The 22227-nt window shown below is 35.9% G+C and overlaps 1 protein-coding gene across 1 annotated transcript in view; it reads left to right on the forward strand.

The window, feature by feature from the left end:
- Positions 1 to 19058, forward strand: part of PPP1R3A (protein phosphatase 1 regulatory subunit 3A) — a 40304-nt gene extending 21246 nt beyond the window's left edge. The window contains exons 2-4 of the mRNA XM_003789804.2: positions 14022 to 14080; positions 14179 to 14303; positions 16220 to 19058. Coding sequence (XP_003789852.1) covers positions 14022 to 14080; positions 14179 to 14303; positions 16220 to 18595 — 2560 coding nt within the window. The 3' untranslated portion in view covers positions 18596 to 19058. The remainder of the gene's footprint in view (positions 1 to 14021; positions 14081 to 14178; positions 14304 to 16219) is intronic.
- Positions 19059 to 22227: the final 3169 nt, after the last annotated feature.

Genomic DNA, 22227 nt, shown 5'->3' on the forward strand with positions numbered 1-22227 from the left:
AGCCTAATACTAACAGCTAATACTTCCTGAATCCTCCCAGGCCCTGAAGGATTTGCATCAGTTTCCTTGACTGTGTATTACATTGACATGAATACTTCTTCTTACTTGGTTTAACTACCCCCTTTTTCTTGGGTCCTCCCTCAGGCCTTTCTCGGCTCCCATTTTTCTATTCCCTTACCCTTTCTCCACTCATTGTCAGACCATATTATTCCAGTGCTGTTTACACTGTCCATGTTTCACAGTTTCAATTAAAAAAAAAAAGAAAGCAAGCATTATCTTTCTTTGCTTTGGTCTGTGATTAGCTACAAACCAAACCATTGAAGAAAAATATAAAATCAGTTTTGTACCATGTCCTGAATTTGGCTGATTTGGTCAACATGAATCGAGTGGTTTATGGCTATCAACCCGCCTTAAATCAGAGAAACACGTGCGGAACGGGAGGGAGTCTCTAAAGGTGAACAGTGGAGTCTACATGAGTCTAGCATCTTTTGTGAAGATCTCTGTAACAGAGAATGGAAGAGAGAAAGTAGTTTACAGAAGGTGTGGGTGAGGGGTTGGCAAAGAAAATATGCAACACAAAATGTGGCATGCCTCAGTGCTTTGCATTAATAATTTGCATATTAAGAAGTCACAAGTCGGCACATTAATGAATCCCTAACTAGGCTCTGACACAATAGACTGATCCCTCCCTGGAGAAGTCATTATGGCCTATCATGTCAATGATTCGCATGTTAATGACTCTCTCCCTGCTCATCAACAGGTAGCCTAATAGGCTTCCATTGAGTTCTTTTTCATTTGCTTTTTAAATATATTCTCTCCTCCCTTCCTTTTATAATACTATTGTGAAGAATTGACAAAAAGGTGCATTAAGATGATTTTAATGTGTGACGTAAGTTCACAAAAGCATTAAATTTAGAAATAATGCTTTAAGACTTACTGAGTCTGCCAGGAAAACTTTTTAAATGCACTTAAATACGATTCTAGTTTGATAATAGGTTTCTTATTTGGATTTTTAACACGAACCATCTAACCCAGTTTACCGTATTTCGATTTTCTTTGGTGTACGATATGGTTAGCATGAGTAAAAGAACTCGTTTGAAATATGTTTGTAAAATGAAATTGGTTGAAAATGGATATAAATTCCTGCAGACTTTACATCATAGAGGCTGCGGAACACTTATAAAAACTAAAAGGCTTGAATTAATAAGGTAAAAAATTTAAAAATACAGAAGAAATACTAGACACATATTTGATTGCATAGCAATTTAGACATATGCCAAGCATCTAAAAATTGACTTCATAACTTTAAAAATTTAAGATTTAAGTAAAAATAGCCCCAGCAAGGCAGTGCATATCATAATGTTCTTACTTGCTTTAGCATGCTTTAACTTTTATTAATCCAAATTATTACATTATAACATTTAAGATAGCTGGTGTTGTGTTTTCTTTTGTTTTAACAAATTTAAAGTCTATGATTAAAGTAGACTCTGTCAGTACTTTTATTATTAAATTATATGCATATACACTTGATTTATTCTCCAGATAAAGGAAGAACTATTTTTTTTCTTTGAGACAGAGTCATGCTCTGCAACCCTGGGTAAAGTACTATGGCACTGTAGCTCACAGCAACCTTGAACTCTTGGACTCAGGCATCCTCTTGCCTCAGCCTCCCAATTACCTGGGATTACAGGGGTCTGCCACAATGCCTGGGTGGTTTTTCTATTTGGGAGAGATGAGGTCTGCATTTTTCCTCCAGCTGGTCTTGAACTCCTGAGCTCAAGCAATCTACCTGCCTTGGCCTGCAAGAGTGCTGGGATTATAGGCAGGAGCCACGGTGCCCAGCCAAGGACAAACTGTTGATATGTGTTTGAAATTGTTTTTCAAAAGGCAGGAATGAGCCAGAAACTGGGGGGAAAGTTGGTACTTTGTCCCCTATAAAAAATAACAAAGCAACCAACCATCTCAGAACATCGCCACATTGAGGAACAATAGGAACTCACCAAATAGTCAGGTGAGTGGCTACAGGTCTGTGCTCTGTGCCACTATCAATTTGGCAAGAGATCCCGCCCCTGAGAAGTGTCACTTCTGAATGAGTTGATTGCAAAGTGTGGACGTCTCACGCCCCTTTCTATTTATTTCTTCCATGAACCCTTTCAACCATACACCCGTACTATCAATTTACATTTTAAGTTATCTTTTCTTAACACAGTTTCAAAACAAAATGTAATGCAAATGCTGATACAGCAGTGTCCAAACATTTTTCTTTTCTGCAGTGTATTGGAAAAATAAGAGTTGTCTTGGGTCACACATAAAATACACCAACACTAGGAAAAATGACAAGCAAAAGAAAAGTTCTATGCATACTTTTTGTGATGTCCAACACCACAGATGAGCAAAACAGGTCTCAAATAATTTGCATGTGGCCCCCCAGGCCACAGGTTGGACACCCCTGCTTGGATGTCGGAGCTCAGCATTAACAAATCAAATAATCTAGGTGACGGTTACTGCAGACTCCACAGAGAAAACATGTTTGAACAGGTTTTATTTAACTGCTATTAACTGGCTCAGTAATCGTGACTTCATGATAATAAATTTTATATACCACCACAACAAACTGATAGAATTACGAAGAAAACAATGTCCAAAACTCAATATCTTTAGGGGGAAAAAAGTACACATAACTGTACGCTGGCGATTTTGGAAAGAGATAAGTAGCATAAGAGTATACCATACTCTTTGTAAGGGAATCGTAGAGAACAGGAACATCAGACACCTGAGGGAGCGAATCTCTCAGGTGGACAATCTCTTCTCATCATTTACCTGCTTCTAGGGCAGTGGTTCTCAACCTTCCCAATGCTGTGACCCTTCAATACAGTCCCTGTGGGTCGGGACCCTCAGATTGAGAACCACTGTTCTAGGGTGATGACTGCTTCCTTTAAGAACTTAGGAAAACAAGAACTTCAGGTCAATAAGTTTAAAAATATTTTATCTAAGGTACATTCTTCACTTTTCCCAGGATCTATCACTTTTAAAACTGACATTTCTCTCTTGGTAGAATATATTTGGCAGATTGTGGCAAAAGAATTACTTGGGCAAGGGTCACCTGTAAGGCCTCTTTGACTTAAAATGTATGAATTTTGTTCATCATTACATCCCATTTCAAAGCAACATACAATATTTCTGGTTCACGCTCAGATCCTCACAACTGAGTATCGCTTTACAAAGTACAGATCTGTACAGAATTGTACATTGTGCTCAATTCAATTACACAATTAAATCTAAAAAGTTTTTTTCTCTCCCTGATTCCTTTGGGGAGCTAGACAAAATTGTATGCATGTTTGGACATGACAAAGCAGATGTACACCTATGAGATCGGACAATTAAGTTCACAAACTCATCCGAGAAAAAGTACCACATCCCTCACCGCCACCTATTACTACAGCCACCAAATGGGTATGGAGAGAACGTCAAAGGGAACAGCATTCTCATTTTCAGTATGTTTTCAAGATCAAATGCCAAGGCAATGGTCAATATTCTAATTTAGATATTTAAATAGAGAAGAGTTTCAGGAAAGTTATGAGTCAGCTTTATGCAAAACTTCAAAATGACTTCACAAAACCAACGGGTCACTAACATACTAACATGGAGATATATTCTTAGTTATTGATATGCTTACTCAGTTTATTCAAGGAGCTTATGCTTTTTGATTACATTTTCAAAGCAGTAAATTTGCTTGTATGATAGGTGTTACTCAATAACATATTGGCCTCAATCAACTGAAGATGCTGATAATGTGTCTCTATTTGAAAAATTTTATTGGACATAAATAAAATGATGTGGACACAAATCATTCCATAATAGGTCATCAAAATAATGACAGAATACTAACAAAATATGCAGGTAAGATTTCTGTGGTAGTAAATTTAAACGGATAATGCTGACCAGGAGATTTAATGGACTATTTGTGGCTATCTTGCAATTTTAAGTTGGTAGTTTATTATCTCTATGAGCATTTTTATCTTTTAAAAAACAAGAGTTTTTTCAAATTAAGCATTTCTACATCATATTCGTATAATTTGTTAGTGATAGAGAGCTAGAAGCTATGTTATTTGATATCAAAGAAACCATAGCATTCAATAACAAAGCTTAAAAGAGCAGATTGGTTCCATTTTGAGCAAAGGGGAGGCTGATACGTGGTGGCTATCTGGCTGTGTAAAATAGAGTTCTGTGTCTTTATGTAGCCATAACAAGAAAGTCCCTTTACCTGTTATCAATGGTTGCCGCGAGTGCTGTAAAGGGAGGTCAGTGTGTGTCGTACTTGACCTCTCTAATCTAACTCAGAGGTTTCCCTTTATAGATAAGGAATATGATGCCCACCAAAACCCCGGTGCCAGTCAAGTCAAAACAAATCAGAACAAAATGAAACCATGTGCCTTACCATTCCAGTTACTATTTCCCAGATTCAGCATCCGAGGGGAATATAAAGCCATTTTTAAAATTCTGACTTTTTTCCCCCTTTAAGATTATTTCTTGCATTTTCAATGCCTGTTCATAATATTGAATTATCATCAAGAAACTTAATGTGTCTTTTTATCCTTTATTTCTTCTGCATAATGCCTTAACTTTTTTTTTTCCTTTGGACACTTCTGTTCACACTTAGAAATTCATCTCTCTAATTATCTTTCTTTTGATCAAATATTTCTCTTCTGTTTTCAGTTTTATTCCTGATCAAGAGAAGACCACCGGTATTTTACCACCAAAGGAAAAGATACTGAGCTGTTGTATTGGCTAATGTATTATGAACTTACCTCTACTTAAGTACAAGTCTTTGCGTTCCTCCTCCCTCCAACATATACATGGCCGTGAAATGGCAGAAGGCTAGAAAGACAACTTTTAGGGAAACGGCAATAGAACATTATGAAAGGAATTTTTACCCTAGGAAAACCTGTACAGTGTTTTTACTTATGTCCACTTAGTACCAAGGCTCATATGCTATTCTTAAAAGACTTTAAAAAAAAATCTCCAATAAGGTTTGCTAATTTATTTCTGATGTAAAAGATCATTTATTTTCCATTTTTTCTTGTGCTGGGTAGGGATGGGGGTGAAAGTCATCAAATGCCATCACAGCTTTGAACTAAGAGGACAGGTCTGAATGTCTTGAGGAGTTTCACATTTCCTTTTTAGCTGTTTATGTTATAGACTGAGAGGTGATGCCCACGAATTCCAAGTTTGATCTTTAGACAATTTTGAGCACTTTCAGGCAGTGTTAAGGAGACGCACATACAACATTCATGACTCACTTTGAAATGATCTACTTTTATGCCAACATTTTGATTCCCGTTGGAAGAGTTACACTTTGCATCTTGCAACCTAATCCTGTCATTCACCCTAACAGGTTGGGCAATTCCATCACACCAGACGGGTTTTGTGGCAAGGGTTTCCATGAGGTTTCACTCATATTTTAAGAGACACGTGGGGTTTTAGCACAATGGCATTACAGGACCTTAGGAAAAACCATATTATTACTTATACTGAAAACTACTACATTTTGACAGTGTTAAAATTAACCATAACTCCAAAAGCAGAAGTGCGACATACCCAGAAACTGCAGTAATATTAACATGGTGCCTAAATCCTGACACTGAATAAATCAACTGGGTAATAAAAGAAGGTGTGAATTAGCATTCCAGGGCACACTGGACTTGGAGAGGATACTTTTAAATAAAAGCTTACTTTCACTGAAGACCCACTGATTTTTCTTTGAAGAGAGGTCTTCCCATATTAAGGATATGTTAAAAAGGTTAAGCAAGTATGGTATTATGGGCTGCAAAGTTTACTCTTAAAAATAGCTTGTGAATTTATCATAAGAGAGAATATGATAATCGATGAAAAATAAACACAACTCCAAGTAAAAGAAACATTGAAGGCATTGGTTCTGTGATAATGTAGGAGTAATAATCAATGGGATATTAACTACATTTCCCTAATAAAAATAATAAATCTATTATTTCACTAATAACAAACTCATTATTTCATGTGTTAGAAGCTATGTTAAATTATCCCTCTGTATAAACAGTAAGTAACATTTTGCAGAAAAAAGAAGCAGGCAGAGGTTAAGTATCTGGTTCTAAAATCACCTGGTGAGTAATTGTCTTAGTAAGTGTTAATTCAGAAAGACTGAGATCAGCATTCAGTTCGTTCTGCCCTTTTTTCACTCTGAAGGGACCCTCTATAGAGAGAGCACTGGCATGGTGACTAAGAAACTTGAATCTAGTTACAGCCTTACCACCAGCTTGCACAACTTTTACCACATTGTTGAACGGGGCTTTGGTTTCTTTCTCTATAGAGTGATGAGATGGGACTATCTAAGTGTGAATTCTCCTGCAAATCAGAGAGGAACTTGGCATACAAACTAAAACACACTTTCTGTAAGTTAGATGGGACTCAGAAGAGTCTATAGAACTCAAACTTCTGAAGGATTAATAGCTGACCAGAAATAAAAATTATTGTTTGCTTGTTTGTTTTATTAGCTAGGTTGACAATATTTTTCAATTTCTACCCCATTAATATCTTATCACTTTATTCTGTAAAGCACCTAAAATGATTGGCCTATTCTTCAATGTACGTTTTTCTTTTTCTGGTACATATGTGATACATAAATAATTATTTTCTTTTGTGCATAGAGCTACAGCTGTTCTTAATATAACTAAGCGTGACTTTTTATTTGAGGTATGTGTGGTTAGACAAATACTAGTCACTGTCACCTAACTCTGAGATTCCAGTTAAACATGCAGATTCCCACTCCCCACTCCAGAGATGTTGATTCGTTAGATCAGATTTCGGGCTTCTAAAGGAAGCGTTTATTGCAAGCACCTGAGCACTGTCACACAGGAGGGCTGTGAATCACTTTTTGTGAGGCACTATTTGGACTTAAGTTTGTGCTTCTTGAACTAGCTGACTACTAATAGATGCTCTGGCTTTTAGCTCTCATTTTTCCCAAAATGTATCTTGAATTACTTGACATAGGTGCAATGATTCTTTTCTACTTAGCAGGTATTTTTCATATGATGTCTTAAGCTTGGAATTGCATTTCTGCTTTTCAGTAGCAAAATGCTACCTCTGCTTTAGGTTTCGCCTTAGGAGCCATGTCATTCTGGAAGCTATTTGACCTTGTGGTGCACCTTGCTAAGCACACAGTCAGCACACTGTGGGGTTATTGTTTTATTCAAGTGTCCATCTTCTCCACTAGCTTGGGAGCCATCCAAGGGCAGGGACACTGACTTGTTACTTTGTGGTGACTTAATACAACATTTGGACATTTGTGAGTACTCAATAAATATTTGTTAAGTGATAAATGAATGAATATGGTTCATCACAAATTTAAACTTACTATGATACTTCATAAATGTAACTATTGGCTGGCAACCATTCACTTCTTCCTCTGTTCAGCACATTTACTTTTTATTATCTACTTTAAGTCGTCACATAAATTTTCAACATTTTGTCCCATTTCTTTGAAGTAGGGGTAAATTTACCTCAAATTGTAAAAATGGTACAAGTCTTTGTGCATTGATATTATGACAAAAAGAAAAGGAGAAATGAAAAATCTGGGCATTTTACATTCAACAAGCGCCAATTTTCATTTCCTATTTGATCAAAGACCTTCTGGGTTTCTTGCATTACCTTCAACCCATGCCTCTCTGCCTAAATTCTGCATCTCAAGTGATGGTGTTTCCATTCTTTTAAATGCTTAAATTAGAAACCTCTGCATCATCTTTTAGTTTTCTTTTTATCCTAACGATTATCTATATAATAAAAAAGAGTGCCACAAACTCATATAAAACTAGTAAGAGGAGGAACTGGCTTGGGGGCCAGGAGGTACACCTGAAAAAAATAATGCTCCTGACCGCCTGTTATCTAGGGAGGGGTAGGGAGGGGTAGGGAGGGGCTGTCTGCATAGCTTAAGCCAATGGATTTGGTGCACTGAGATACACTGTTGTCTATGTCAGGAGTTTGCAAATCTGGCCTCATGTCAAAAGCATTGTGGGAGATTTTAGCACCATCATTCTTTAGTCCCCCTCTCACCTCCACGCATAGGTCTATTAATTCAGACTTTACAGAGCTAGGATCTGGTCTGGGAACCGTTGGTATGTTTGAGAACTGTAGTATTCACGTGAGAAAAGAGGGACAAAGCATCAGGGCTCTGAAACAATTGAGAGGCTTATAGTTTGTATAGGAACTTGATTTCTAGTTCGTTAGAAATTCATCCATGTTGAATGCCCATACCCACTGAAACAGATTGGCAAGGACTACCTAGAATGTTATAAAGGCAGTTCAACAAAGAATAAATAGTATACATTCTGCTTTCCCCAGTGAGGGACTAGAATGAAAATCAGGAGCGTACGCAAACCTTACTGGTCCACTGTCTAGGCATATGTACCAGAGATTAGGGAGGGAGACTGAAGGAAGTGTCCACATGATCACCTGAAAATAAATCATCCAGTCCTTAAGAGACCAGAACCTGCAGATTAATTCAAGATCTTGTTGACTCATAGCACAGGAGTTCTAAATTAACCTTGTCCTGGGTCTAGGGCCAACACTGTAGATTTCTCATTCTCATGAATATAAGAAAGCATTAAAAAAGTTGTTAGCATTTAAAAAATCTATATACAGGGAATTTATCAACAAATTATACTGACATTTATGTCAGAAGTTATAACTCCAATGGGGGTCATCTTCTCTTTCTTCATTATCTTCCCCCTTCCCTCTCGTCATTTTGTACCTGGAATATTGCAGGAGACTCATAGGACTAGTATTCTTACTTCTTTGTGGTTCATCCTACCTAAGTTTCCATTATGTTACCTCCAAAGTTAGTTCCCTAAAAGTAAATCTCTGTCCTGTTTAACCACTGCCCACTGCCTGGTTAAAAAGAAAGTAAAGAATTTAGTTTCATTTTTCCTAGCTTGCTGAGCCCTTAACAGACTGGCACAAACTAATCCCAGTTCTATCCCTTAACATTCTTAAGTCCAATCCTCTGAATAGCTTCTCAGAGTTCTTAGATGGGCCTTTTCCTTTCATGCTCTCTTACTTTCATCCTTGTCTTCCTCTTGTTTTCTCTGCCTATGATGACCTTATCCTTCTTCTCTGAGTGGAAAACTCCTTGTTATGCAACTCCATAAACTCTAACTCAGAATGTCACTTCCCTTATTTTTCCTATAGCATCTCATTTCTGTCCTCTCTTCTTCTCTTGAGAATTTCTACAGGATCCCATTATTTATTATACTATTTATCGTTTTATGATAATAATTATAATTGATTATTTATGGCTCTATATCCATCCTGACATTACAGCTTCCTTGAAGTAGTAAGATAGAGATTATTTATCTTTGATTTCCCAGTATTTATTAAAATTTATGGCACACAGTAGGTATTCAAAAAGTATCTACTAGAAGAATGGAGTGACTCCTTTTAGAGTAAATAATATACCTGACTATATTATGTGATTTAAAGTGTACTGAAAATTAACTATTGCTCTGCGAAATTGATATCTCCTTGGCTTTTTAATTTCAAAAGTCATAAGAATTTTAAAATTCTATTTAATTAGTTGACCCCATAATTAAAAGCATTGTCCTGAACTTTAGAAGGGGTGATATTTTAACGCCTTAAAAGACATGCAAAAACATCCATACTTTAAAATATTATATCCTTCTCTGAAATTAAATCTTAATGATGAAAAAAGAGAAGAACAATGACATGGTGATGTGGGCAGGAGGTAGAGAGAAGAGGAGGTAGAAAGGATGCTGCTTTTATCACGTCATTATTATGTGTCAGGCACTGGGAATTCAGGAACAAAGAAAATCCCCTGTTGAAAGATTATTGAAGGAACATAAAGGGGAGATGAGAAATGTTAAAAAATCTGTTTTGGCTCGGCGCCTGTGGCTCAAGCGGCTAAGGCGCCAGCCACATACATCTAAGGTGGCGGGTTCGAATCCAGCCCGGACCCACCAAACAACAATAATGGCTGCAACCAAAAAATGGCCAGGCGTTGTGGCGGGCGCCTGTGGTCCCAGCTACTTGGGAGGCGGAGGCAGGAGACTCGCTTGAGCCCAGGAGTTGGAGGTTGCTGTGAGCAGTGAGGCCATGGCACTCTACCCAGGGGGATATAAAAAATCTGTTTTATTTACATCACAATTGTAGTTCTAGAAACTATCATTATCAACCAAATTTTTTGTCTTTTTCTTAACATTTTCTAAAGCTGTTTAGTTAAACTCTTTACATGTAATTGGTCTTATGAAAAATGCTTTGAATTTTAGAGTGAGATTTTATTTGCAGACATTCTCTAATCTAGGCCAGAGAGCAACCCAGTTGTCTGCATAAGTTATCTGAAACTGGAGTTAAACTGCATATTTAGCTAAGCGCCTGAAAAAGTCACCCCATTCAATGACTGACTTCTAGCCATTTCCTTTCCCGATTTCTTCCTCTTACCTTGTCCCACCTGATATAACCATAATCTTGAAAATAATGTTCTTTTTCATATAATTGTCATTATAAAAGCATATGTTCCCATACATATTAAAACATATATACTTATGTAAATACATATTGAAATTGTTTTGGTAATTATTTCTCTGATGAAATATTTTGGGATTGTTCATTTTTATTTAATATTATATTGCTAAGATTTATCCACACTGTTGTGTGACTCTGTGTTTTATTAATTTTGAGTGCTATCTAATATATTATGTTGTGATATTCACGGTTTTGTGTCTACCCTTTTGTTGATAGGAACTTGGGTTGGTTCAAGATTTATACAGTCAATACCAAGGTCAACATGAACGTCCTATAGGACCTCAGGCAATGTGAATGCGAGTTCCTCTTGGATCTATATCTGGGGATGGATGTAGCACTGGCAGATTATATAAATGTTGATCTTTAGGAGATGACATCAGTTAACTTTTCCGAAGTGGTTTAGCCTGTTTATTCTCTCACCCATTACATATAAAAAAAGGTCTGTGGCTCCAAGCCATCTCCAACTCTTGGTATGAATAGATACTCAAATTTTTTATCAATAGGTATAAAATTTTACCTCCTCGTGGCTTTGATTTTTAATTCTCTATTCTCTAAGAATATTGACCATTCTCTTATATGGTTATCAACCATCTGTGTGGTTTTATCTCTTCTGTGAAAATCTATCTCCCTTACCTCTTGCAATGAATTGTTTGTACTTTTTATTGATTTGTAGGAGTTCTTTATGTATTCTTGATACCCATATAGGTTGATATTTTATGATGTAAATATCTTTTTTCCAGTTTGTAATTTCTATTTTTTCTTTATAGAAAGTCTTTTAATGAACAAAGGTTTAAATTTGAATAGTTAAACTGACCAAATTTTTAACAGTCTCTGATTTCTTTCTTTATTTAAGAAAATATTTCCTACTCTGAAGTCTAAAAGATATCCACATACATTTTCAATTAAGAATTTAAAAGTTTCTGACATTTAAGGTCTGAATTTAACTGATAGCCATTGTCCCTATCTCCCTTTACAGAAAAGTCCCTTATTTCCCTATTGTCCTTTAACAAAGTTCTAAGTTTGTGTGATTCTGTTACCAAGGTCCTACTTCAGTAGTTTTTTCTGTCCATGTATCAATATAGCTCTGTCTTAATAATTTAATCTCATAATAACACCTGAAATCAAGTAAAGTAGGTTTCTCCTTCCTGCCATTTCTCAGAAATATGTCAGCTATTGTTAACCCTTTATTTGTCTATTTAGAATCATATTTTCAAAATCTGTGAAACTCATTTTGAAGTTTTTGTTAGATTTGAACTAAATCTGCAGATCAGTTCAAGAGAGAAAAATATCTTCATAACATTTTCTTCCTATCTATGAACATGGTATATTTCTTTCTTTCTTTCTTTCTTTTCTTTTTTTTTTTGGACATTTAAAAATATTTCTTGATAGGATTTTATTCTTTTCCCTGGAGAAATCTTGTACATTTTGTATTAGTTTTGTTCATAGATATTTGATATATGAAATTTTCATTTATTTCTACTTTCTTTTTTCATTTCTCCCTAAATCTAAATTTTTCCTCCTTTGTCTCTACATTTATGTATTTTTGTGAGACACTAACATAATAATGCACAGTTGAGTATTTAATCATTTGTTCTCAAAATAAGTTGAAGCAGGCTCCTACCATTTTGAATCAATCGTTTAAAAATTAAGGTATTTATTTTCAATAAATCTAACTGAATTAGATTTATTAAAGGAAAAAAAAACTATGGCCAGGTAGGAGAAATAAATTCTAGTGTTCTATAGCACTGTAGGATGATTATAGCTAAGGGTAATATGATTTCAAATATCTTCAAAGAGAATATTAGAGGTACCTAGCATGAAGAAATGATAAATGTTTGAGACAATGGATATGCTAATTACCCTGATGTGTTCACCATACATTATCTACATCAAAATACCACTATATTTGCCCAAAATATTGCAATTATTATCATCTAAATAAATAAAGTCAATGAAAAGATTTTTAAATAAAAATTACTGATAACATTTTAATTAGGTAAAAACAAAAGCCTTTGAGTGAATATTATTTTTCCTTTACAAATGCAATGTTCAGGATTGTTATGGGAATAAAGAGGAAGAAGGAGGAATGCTATGTAATGGTTGATATTTTTGTAAGCACGTAGGCATTATGTACATGGGGAAGGAAAGATGTGTCAGCTCACAGTTGAATTTTATAATAAAAATTATGCATAATTTTTAGCCTCATTGAGCAAGACAGATTTATAGATTATGTCAGCAACCATAATGGAAACAGTGTATTTTTCTAACAAAGTTATATTCATATAGAAATATTATTTTCATTTATGGACCCACTAAATGTACCAAATGATTTTAGTAAAGTTAAAACTAAGCATCCTAAATATACAAAACTGAATTACCTTCTTTAATGGTCAGAATGGAACAATTTGCAATCTCATCATGATTTATTGAAATAAAATTAGTCTTCCTGGAGTTTGGATCCGAATTCTTCATGCAGTGAAGATTAAATTCTGTTTCATAAATGTATCAGCCATTGCCAACTTTCCAGGTTTCTTTTGTTGCTGAAAAGTCACTGAGAAAAGAAACTAGAAGAAAATTCCGCTGGGACAGTATAAGAAAATGTGGGTACTGGTCAAATATTTCTGATAAATTGACTTGTGACATAGCTATACACAAAGGGGGCGTTTTCATGAATACTTTTTCCTATGTAGTGTCACGGGCAAATCTATATTCTAATCATTCCACAAGTATACCAAAAGACAGTAAATTTAAAAGAAAAAGGCATTTATCTTTTTAAATGGGTATGTATAATATGCTAGAAAAGGGAATGCAACTTGAATCATTTTAAAGAAAGAAACTGTATGCTTGCATATGAAAGATCTGAAGTTTTGATCATAAAATTGGCCTGTGGAAATACATTTAACCGAGTATAAATTTAGCTGCATTTCAGTTAGCTTATTTCTTTTCTTATTTTCTGGAGAGAGAACTGATGTCACAAACAGTTCAACTGAAAGAATTTTCAGTAAAACAGAATACAAAAAATTAATAATTGAAATGTTAGAAAGCAATTTCCATGACCACAAATGGACTGGCAGTTCATAACATTTTATCATTTAAACCAAAGAAAAATGTTCATACTTGTGAAGATTAAATTCATGAATAATGGAATCATCTACATTTACATGTATTTTTACTTTGGTTATATGAGTTTTAATATGAGAAGCACAATCTGGTTAAGAAATATGGCATTGTGTAAAGTATTGTTAAAATTTTTCTACAGCCAATGTTTACTAGTATAGCATTTTACAAGATCAATTTTACTTTAAAGCATACAGAGCGATATTTGAAAATATGAAAGCTCACATAATGTTTATTTGGCTGGCTTGCTATTGATTTGAATTTCCTTCTGTAAAAATCAATTCTTAGACAATGTAATCCCAGGAAAACAACATTTTTTGTTTTAAATTTAACAGTAAAGAAGAATCATCAGTAACATCGGAAGAGAATGACTTTGAGAATCCAAAGATTACAGGTAATGTTATTATCTAATTTTTAAACAAAATTTGTCTCTTTTGTTAAAATCTACAGTTAAAATAACCTTACACTGGTGCACTTATATTAACTTTTCAGATACTTACATCCCAACAATCGTTTGTTCTCATGAGGACAAGGAAGACTTGGAAACCAGTAATCAAAATGTAAAAGATGTAAACAGGGGAAATGATGAACATAATGAAAAAGAATTAGAGCTGATGGTAAGTGTTCTGGTTGCCACGGTATTAGGGAAGATGAATCCATTTATGTTTCAAAGATGCCACTATGCCTGCCTTTCAATAGCTTCCACTAATATAATTTGCAAATGTGGAGCGCAGCCTATTCTATCCTCGCATCTCTAGCTTGATCAACAAGGCACTTTGATTTCAGTATGTTGCTTCTGGTCTCTGCAGTGGTAAATTAATGACTTTCATTTCTTATCTCTTTACCAGCGGCTCTGAGTAATAGTTTGTAGGAATTACAGGAGAGGTAGCACTGTCCTAATGTGCATTTCTAATCTTTGTGGCAAGTGTACACTTAGCATAAATTCGTCTGTAAAATGAGAGGGCTGGACTGGATGATTGTTAGGGTCCTGTTCAACTCTACAAGTCTATGATTCTTGCATTTGGCAGCACTTTTTTTTTTCACTTCCATCCTTGTAAGCGTCTCAAAGTTCTACATCACGGTAGAGTGTTAAATTACCAAGTAAGGAGAAAATAGCCTGTGCCATAATTTTTAGACAGGAAACACAACCAGTGCTGTACAATTCGGTATTAAATTTGTTATAAATTTCACACTTGATGAACATTCAATCTATAAGGAATTTGGGGGGGGGGATGATTTAGATAGCACTTTTATCACAAAGGAAGAAATAGGAGTAAATGAGTCACATAATGCAATTTCGCCTTTATTGTATTTGGTTGGAGCTCCTATCATTGTGATACATGGATTTATAATCATCTAAGATTAAAATGACATTTGCCTCTTCCAGTGTCAGTGCTGAAACAGAAAAGAAATAGAGCTCCTCTCTTTCTCTACATATTCCACCTTTTCTATAGTGATATGGGAGCTGCATCACTAAAGTATGCAATTTACTTTGCTCCAACTTTAAGAAACTACAAAGTTGTCATCCATTGTGAGAATTCTCACCAGCTGAAAGTTAACATCGCCATTTTTTTTTTCAAACCACAGAATATAATGAAAGGGCCCTGGAAAATCACATACTTCACCAATACATCTCATTACCGTGAGCAGGCTCAAATATAAAAGTTTGTTTAGAAGTTACTGAGATTGTACGTCCAATAAATGAACAGGGAGCTGTAATTTAGATGCTAATTTGCTCCATGCTGACGTTAATGCATAAAACAATGAAGCTCTATAATAGATGGAAATACAACCAAATCTGTGGAACCCACAGGCATTGGCTTACAAGACAGCTGTGCAGTTGACAAGTAACATGAGCCTTATGTGAGAAGAAGGGGAAAACGTAAGATTTGCATATAATTATTGAGATCATGCAAATGTCAGTTATGAGGAGGAAAAAAAAATACAGGCATCTCACTGTTAAATCCTGACAGTTGGCATCACTGAAGAGCTCAAATACATTTGAGTACCAGTTGGCAGAGGGTCATTAAAACAGAATTTGCAGAGACATTAACTCCCTCACTTTTCTTTGAGTGACGTTTTGCTATTAATAGTTTGCAGAGGCTTTGCAGAAAACATATTAATAAGAGAAACGGTAATGGGGGCACCTCCAGCAAGTGTAAATGTAGCAAGGGGCACCCAGGAAGCTGCTCTCTAATTGATTAGCATGGAGCTATCAATGTGTATATCCCAAGTGAGGAGAAAGTGCAATGACAAGCAAGAATAGTTGAATAATACAATGTGATATTTGGAAGCTGGGAAGGAGAGTGATTAATTTGGGCCCCTTTTTTACTAATCTCATTCCCTAGTCATAGCCTACGAGGATCTCCCCCAAACATCTGGATTCCAGAGTTTGTATGAAACCCACAAATGAAATGAGTCAAGGAAATCGGCCAGATAATTTCCAGTCAAGTTAATAAAACCTATCTAATTCGTTGTGTGTATTTAAGAAAAGATCACATACTCATTATTTTTGTTGTTTTCATCCCATAAGATAAACCAACACTTAATAAGATCTAGAAGTGCGGCTTCCAGAGATGAAAGGAATACATTTTCCACAGAGCCAGTCAATTTTCCAAGTAAAGCTGAGGGATTAGAGAAGAAGCAAATCCATGGTGAACTAAGCGCTGACTTGTTCCAAAGGCCTTTGTCTCCAAGTTCATCAGCAGAAAGCTCCTTAAAGGGAGATTCTCACCACAGTGAAAAATACTCCTTGGGAAATGAGAAGTGTAGTCATCAACCTGCAGAGGAAATTACTGCAGATATGGAAAGAATCAAGAAGTCGTTGGGAGGTCCTAGTCGTGATGAATTAGCGCAATTACACGTCAGCAGCAGAAAAGGCCTAGATGATGATGCTAATCCAGCCCACAAGAGGGGCAGGGTGCATGTATCCTGCCCTTCCTCAGATCTACTAATGGCAGGCAAAACTGAAGTGAAAGACTGGCCATGTTTAAGAGGAGATTTCTACTCTGATGCCTCTGCATATCTCAAGGAACCAACACGTGTATCTCCCAAGGAAGATTATGGCAGTGGTAAGGGTGATGAGGAACAAAGAACTCATTTGAGTGTTAATGAAAAACAAAGCCACGTTTGTCAATCAATCTCACTTGACCAAGGAAGGAAGATGGGCCACTCCGAAACAAGCGTGGAAGGGACTGGAGCGACTGACGAAGACCTGACTGCTATGCTGAGCAAAGATACCTCACTTCCCGCCCAGGCAATTACAGCGTCTCATTCACCAAGGACAAATTCAAGTTGGGAAGAAGCTATATTAACTCCAGAGCGTGATCACTTGACTGGTGAAGGCGTCCCTTCAGAAGGAATAATGAGTCAAGTCTGTTCATCAAGAAATGGAAATGTTTTTAAAAATGATTATCTTTTCCAAGTTGAAGAAAGAAAATCAGGTTGTATTAATTCTGCAGATTGGGGTAAAAACTCACAGCATAAAGAAAATTGGAATGTTCTGGAAAGTCAGGGAAAAGCAAGAGAAAGTAAGACAAATATACCAGAGCAGAACAAAGAGCCAGAGGACTGTGAAGACCTGTGGGAAAAAAGAGATAATACAAGGGGGTTGAAAGCTACGTCTACAGACTTGTTTACCTGCCAAGAAACAGTGTGCTGTGAACTGTCTTCCCTAGCTGATGATGGTATTACTGAGAAAGCAGAAGCAGGTACGGCTTATATAATTAAGACAACATCAGAAAGTGCTCCAGAAAGCATGTCTGCTAGAGACAAAGCCATAATTGCTAAGCTACCCCAAGAGACAGCACGAAGTGACAGGCCCATCGAGGTAAAGGAAGCAGCGTCTGATCCACATGAAGGGAGAAATGATGCTTCACATTATACCCTTTGTCAACGAGATCCAGAGGGTGTAATCCGTGACAAGGATTGTGAAAAGAAATCATGTTTAGGTATTTGTAATGTGCGTGTGGGTGAAACAGAGAAGAAAGAAGCCACGTCTACCTACAATCCTGGGAAGACATATGACAGGGAGCAACTCGGCCTTGGAAGTGTAACATCTATGGAAGAAGAATCCTCGCAGGCCATTACAAAAACTCAAAAGGCAACTTCTAAACCAGATTCACAATTGGGAATATTACCCACAGGCAAAAACATATTACCAGAAAACACGGAAAGATCCAGAGATCATGGAAAGGTCCAAGAATTATCCCATCAAATGGACTTACATCCCACTGCGATTTCTGCTTTTAACTCAGACACTAATACAGGTTCTCAGAAGGACTCTCACATTTCCAAACACCACACTAAAACTACAGGGCCATCTTATAAACAGGCAATTTCTGTACAGAGTACAGTCACTACCATGACTTTCAGATCTCTTTCTACTAAATCAGAAAATAATTGTAACCAATCAAGAGAAATCCAGGGTATTGAGAAGCACCCTCAGACTGGGTCTACACCTGAAGAAATTTCCAAAAGTTCAGTAATGAAACCAGGTAGCAGAAAAGAAAGATGTATGGGCCAGATTTTCCAAAAGGGAGACAGCAGCATGGAAAAATCTCTAGGGCCTGTGATTTTAATCAGTGAACCTCTCGAGAACACGGAAGAAGCAAGGCATGAACATGAAGAATTAATAAACTCTGGACAATTGCCACGTTCTTCAGGTGAAAATGAGCCTGAGAGCTCTGCTTCTGCTAGTCTCCCTGATCAGGAAAGTCAAGTTCAAAGCAACGAATCTTTGTTTTCGAAATATACCAACTCTAGAATACCACACATCCTTTTGTTTCTGATATTTCTTGTAACTATCTATCACTATGACTTAATGATTGGTTTGGCATTCTACCTTCTTTCATTGTACTGGCTGTCCTGGGAAGGGGGTAGACAAAAAGAGTCTGTCAAAAAGAAATAACCTCAGCCCGAGTATTATTCTCTCTTAAAAGATAAGCTATTTAGCCCTAAACATTTGGATTGGTGAAAGAGACTATTCATTGTTCAAAGATCCAGCAGTTTTTCTCTTGAAGGATCATTTAAAAAGGAATGCGTATGAAGTTTGCTCCTTCATATAAGTAATTATTCTATATAGGACCATTATGTTTGGATCATTAAATACCTATATGAATATGAGATCTCAAGCACGTCAAGCTGAAATTAGGTACAGCTGTTGCTCCTTAGCAGGCTGTGAAGTTGCAATGCTTCACGTCTCTTCACTACTTCAAGTGCTATTTCTTGCATTCATTTCTTTTGCAGTAAAGATTCATTTTTTTTTGAGAGTATATGTCCCCCTATGCTTTTCAGAAACAGATAAAACAGGGACAATAGCCGAGGAATTTTTTTTTTTTTTGGCCTTTTAGTACTGAGCATGAAATTTGGATTTACCAACACATACTAATAAATCAAATATTTCAACTTCTATTTCATGTTTTTAAGAAAACACCTATGTATATTGAAATTGTAAACTTAAAGAAACACTTTCTGTTCACTTGAATAATACTTTATACACACACTTTATATACCTAGAAAGCCAGTGCATTCATAACCCATATTTGACAAAGACGGAAACAATCAGGAGATTATCTTTCAGGTCCGTTTGTGGGTGGCCCGTCTTTATGGTTTTTCTCTTGTAAAAAGAGACTGTAACACAGCTGAACTATTTCAATACCAACTATTCAGAGTTGAAAAATGTAAATGAAAAGTTCCACAAGCATTGTTTCAGAGGAAATTTGTACCTGTAAAGAATAAGGCATTAAATGACGATAATAAAAATATTCCAAATGGACTATTTATTCTTCATGGTAGTATTTTTGTCTTCAAAGTTTTAATCTTTTGTCATTGTAAAACAATGAATTATTCCTGATGGTGCATTTAGAAAACAAATAAGTCTTTGGTAATATTTATCATCTGATCATTAAGTCATTAGATGATAACTCAAAATTGTAAGTAAACAGATTATGTGGAAATCTGAAGAAGAAATGAAAATCTGGTAGAGCAATTTGGCTGCTGTTATCACTCACAGCTAAAAGTGTGAAAGGATGAAACTAATCATTTTAGTGAAGTAAGGGTTATGCAAATATTCATTTACAATTTATTCCAACAACTATTAGCTGAATAACTACTGTATGCAAAACTCTGTGCTCTGTTCCATGGTGGAGCATTTCCTTTGATAAGCTGCCCAGCTATCTAGGCATTGGTATGCAGTACTATGATACTTTTGACTTGGCCACGAGGCCAACTGGAAGGAAGCCACTCAGAGCAATACTACTCGAATGATTCCTTTTTCATAAGAACTTCTTTAATAAAACATGTAACATTTATCTACTAAGAGAACAATTAATCAGCTTATTTACCTGTAAAGGTAAATTCAAGGAGGAAAACTTGTACATATCACCCCATATGTCTAAGAAATATGCATTTATGGGAAGACAAAACAAGAACAAAACATCTATATGGTCATTTATTGAACAATAAATGAAAGATTTCCTTCTTTTCATTAGGTACATTGATATTTCTAAATCTCCTAATCGCATGCAACCCTCAAGCCCCATTGAAAATGAATGGTTGACTTCAACTTTTTAGTTGACCGAAAGCAAACATCCTGAAGTAGAACGGAGGGCAAATATTTGATTATTTGAGAAGGCACATTTTCATTAAGTATGAGTGGAATACTACAAGCAGTGCCTAGAAATTATCTCTAAAATTGCTATCCTGATAATTTTGTTGACAGGTCAGAATGACCATGGAGTTAAGGTTAGCATTTCTGTAGTTCTTAAGTGGCTTGGTTTTTGAATTCTAGCTTTAAGAGTTTTAGTCAACTTGCTATATCTCCTTAACGCAAAGAACACTGCATTCATAACTTTATCAACACAGGTGGTCTGAACTGGAATTAGTCCCTTAAAAGAACAACACAACTGCTTTTATCTCTCTTATCTGACTTTGGTAACCTTAACTTAACCAAAACTTCTCATACTCAGACACATTTGTAATATGACAATAGAAGTTTCAATAGGTTTTAAATACTCAATAATGTGTTTCTCTGTATGCAAAGAAGAAATAATTGATTATTTAACTGTCTTCCAAACATTACTTACAAAAAACTTGAAACAAATCATAAGAACTTGTGAGACTATTCCTAAGTGTAGAAGAGGTGGATTGTTACAACCTGTTTTGATCACATTATTATGTCAATCCAGAAAACTGGGTCTCAGGAAGAACTCCTGGTTTAGTATGGATTTGACTGTGACTCATCACAGCCAGGGGAATCTTTATAAGCACAGTGGCCTGCACTGTGTCTCTCCAAGTATTGATGAAGGAGAAAACGAGGATGTCGTGGGAGAGCGAATGAAGAAAGGTACATTGCATATCTGCTTCATACTCATAGACTGGGGGTGGAAATGTGATATAATAACCATCACTTTTTGTCTTGCTGAGTTTCTGACTGTTAGAAACAAAATTTAAAAAATTAATTCACACGTCAAGAATAGGTAGTAAAAACAATTGTCTTTAAAAAATCACATTTGTATAAACTATCAATATTGCAATAGCTCACTGAACGTGAGAAGGAACAAGCCGTGGGATGACACCCCACATCAAAGAACACCGGGTCACACTGACGCCACGTTCAGTGGCTTCCTGCTGAGCTCTAATATGTTGATAGGAAATCATTTCAGAGAGTATCTGTATCTATATTGTCTATCAACATTGTGTTAAAGAAACAAGATGACCTTCTATTTTTTCATCTCCAGTGTGCTGGTTAAACGGAAACCTTAAAAACACCCGTACCAAATCTGGGAAAATAATAAGGTATTTTCCCCAACGTCATTACTAGTGCTTTCTTAATAAAATGTTTTCCAGCCATAAATATCATTTCATATCCCCAGGTCTGTTGTTTTCTTTATGAGGGTCACCTTTTCTGCATGTAAATGAACTAAAAAAGGAGATAAAGCCAAACAAAAAAAAAAAAAAAAAAAAAGAAAAAGAAAAAAACCTCACAGAACAACTAATGAGGATACAGGCAGGTCCGTCTCCTGATTTTTGTTATCATGATCTCTGACCTTTCTTTCAAATTTGTACTGAGTGAATGTAGAAATTGAACTACACAATAGGATCTTCTTGTGGTATTTGAATTTCGCTTTAGCCAGTTCCTGTGGAACTGAGGAATAGGACTGACTTTGATTCTGCAACCAGGTACAACAGAAATATGACCGGACAAGCTCTTCGGGCATCTCCGCAGCTGTACCCCCGGAGGAAGAAACAGTCACAAAGGTTACTGCAATATCTGGTTTAATTCCTTTGTTTATCTGTTTCTGGTTTCAGAAATAATTGGTAAAAAAAATCCTGGCAACATGATTTACTTTTCATTTTATAAAAACAGAACTGGTCATTACTCCAATATGCTTCCATCACCTAACCGAAATGTCTTTAAGTAGTGGATTAAATTTTTACTAGATTTGAATGATCACATTTTATAAGAAATGTCTTTATTGTAGTGTAAGAACCTTATTAAACAAAACACTCTTTGAAAAGTTCGGCGTCTTTTGTGTCATT

The sequence above is a fragment of the Otolemur garnettii genome, unplaced genomic scaffold, assembly GCF_000181295.1.
Source record: "Otolemur garnettii isolate 467f Iridium unplaced genomic scaffold, OtoGar3 scaffold00037, whole genome shotgun sequence".
In the NCBI taxonomy this organism is placed as follows: Eukaryota; Metazoa; Chordata; class Mammalia; order Primates; family Galagidae; genus Otolemur; species Otolemur garnettii.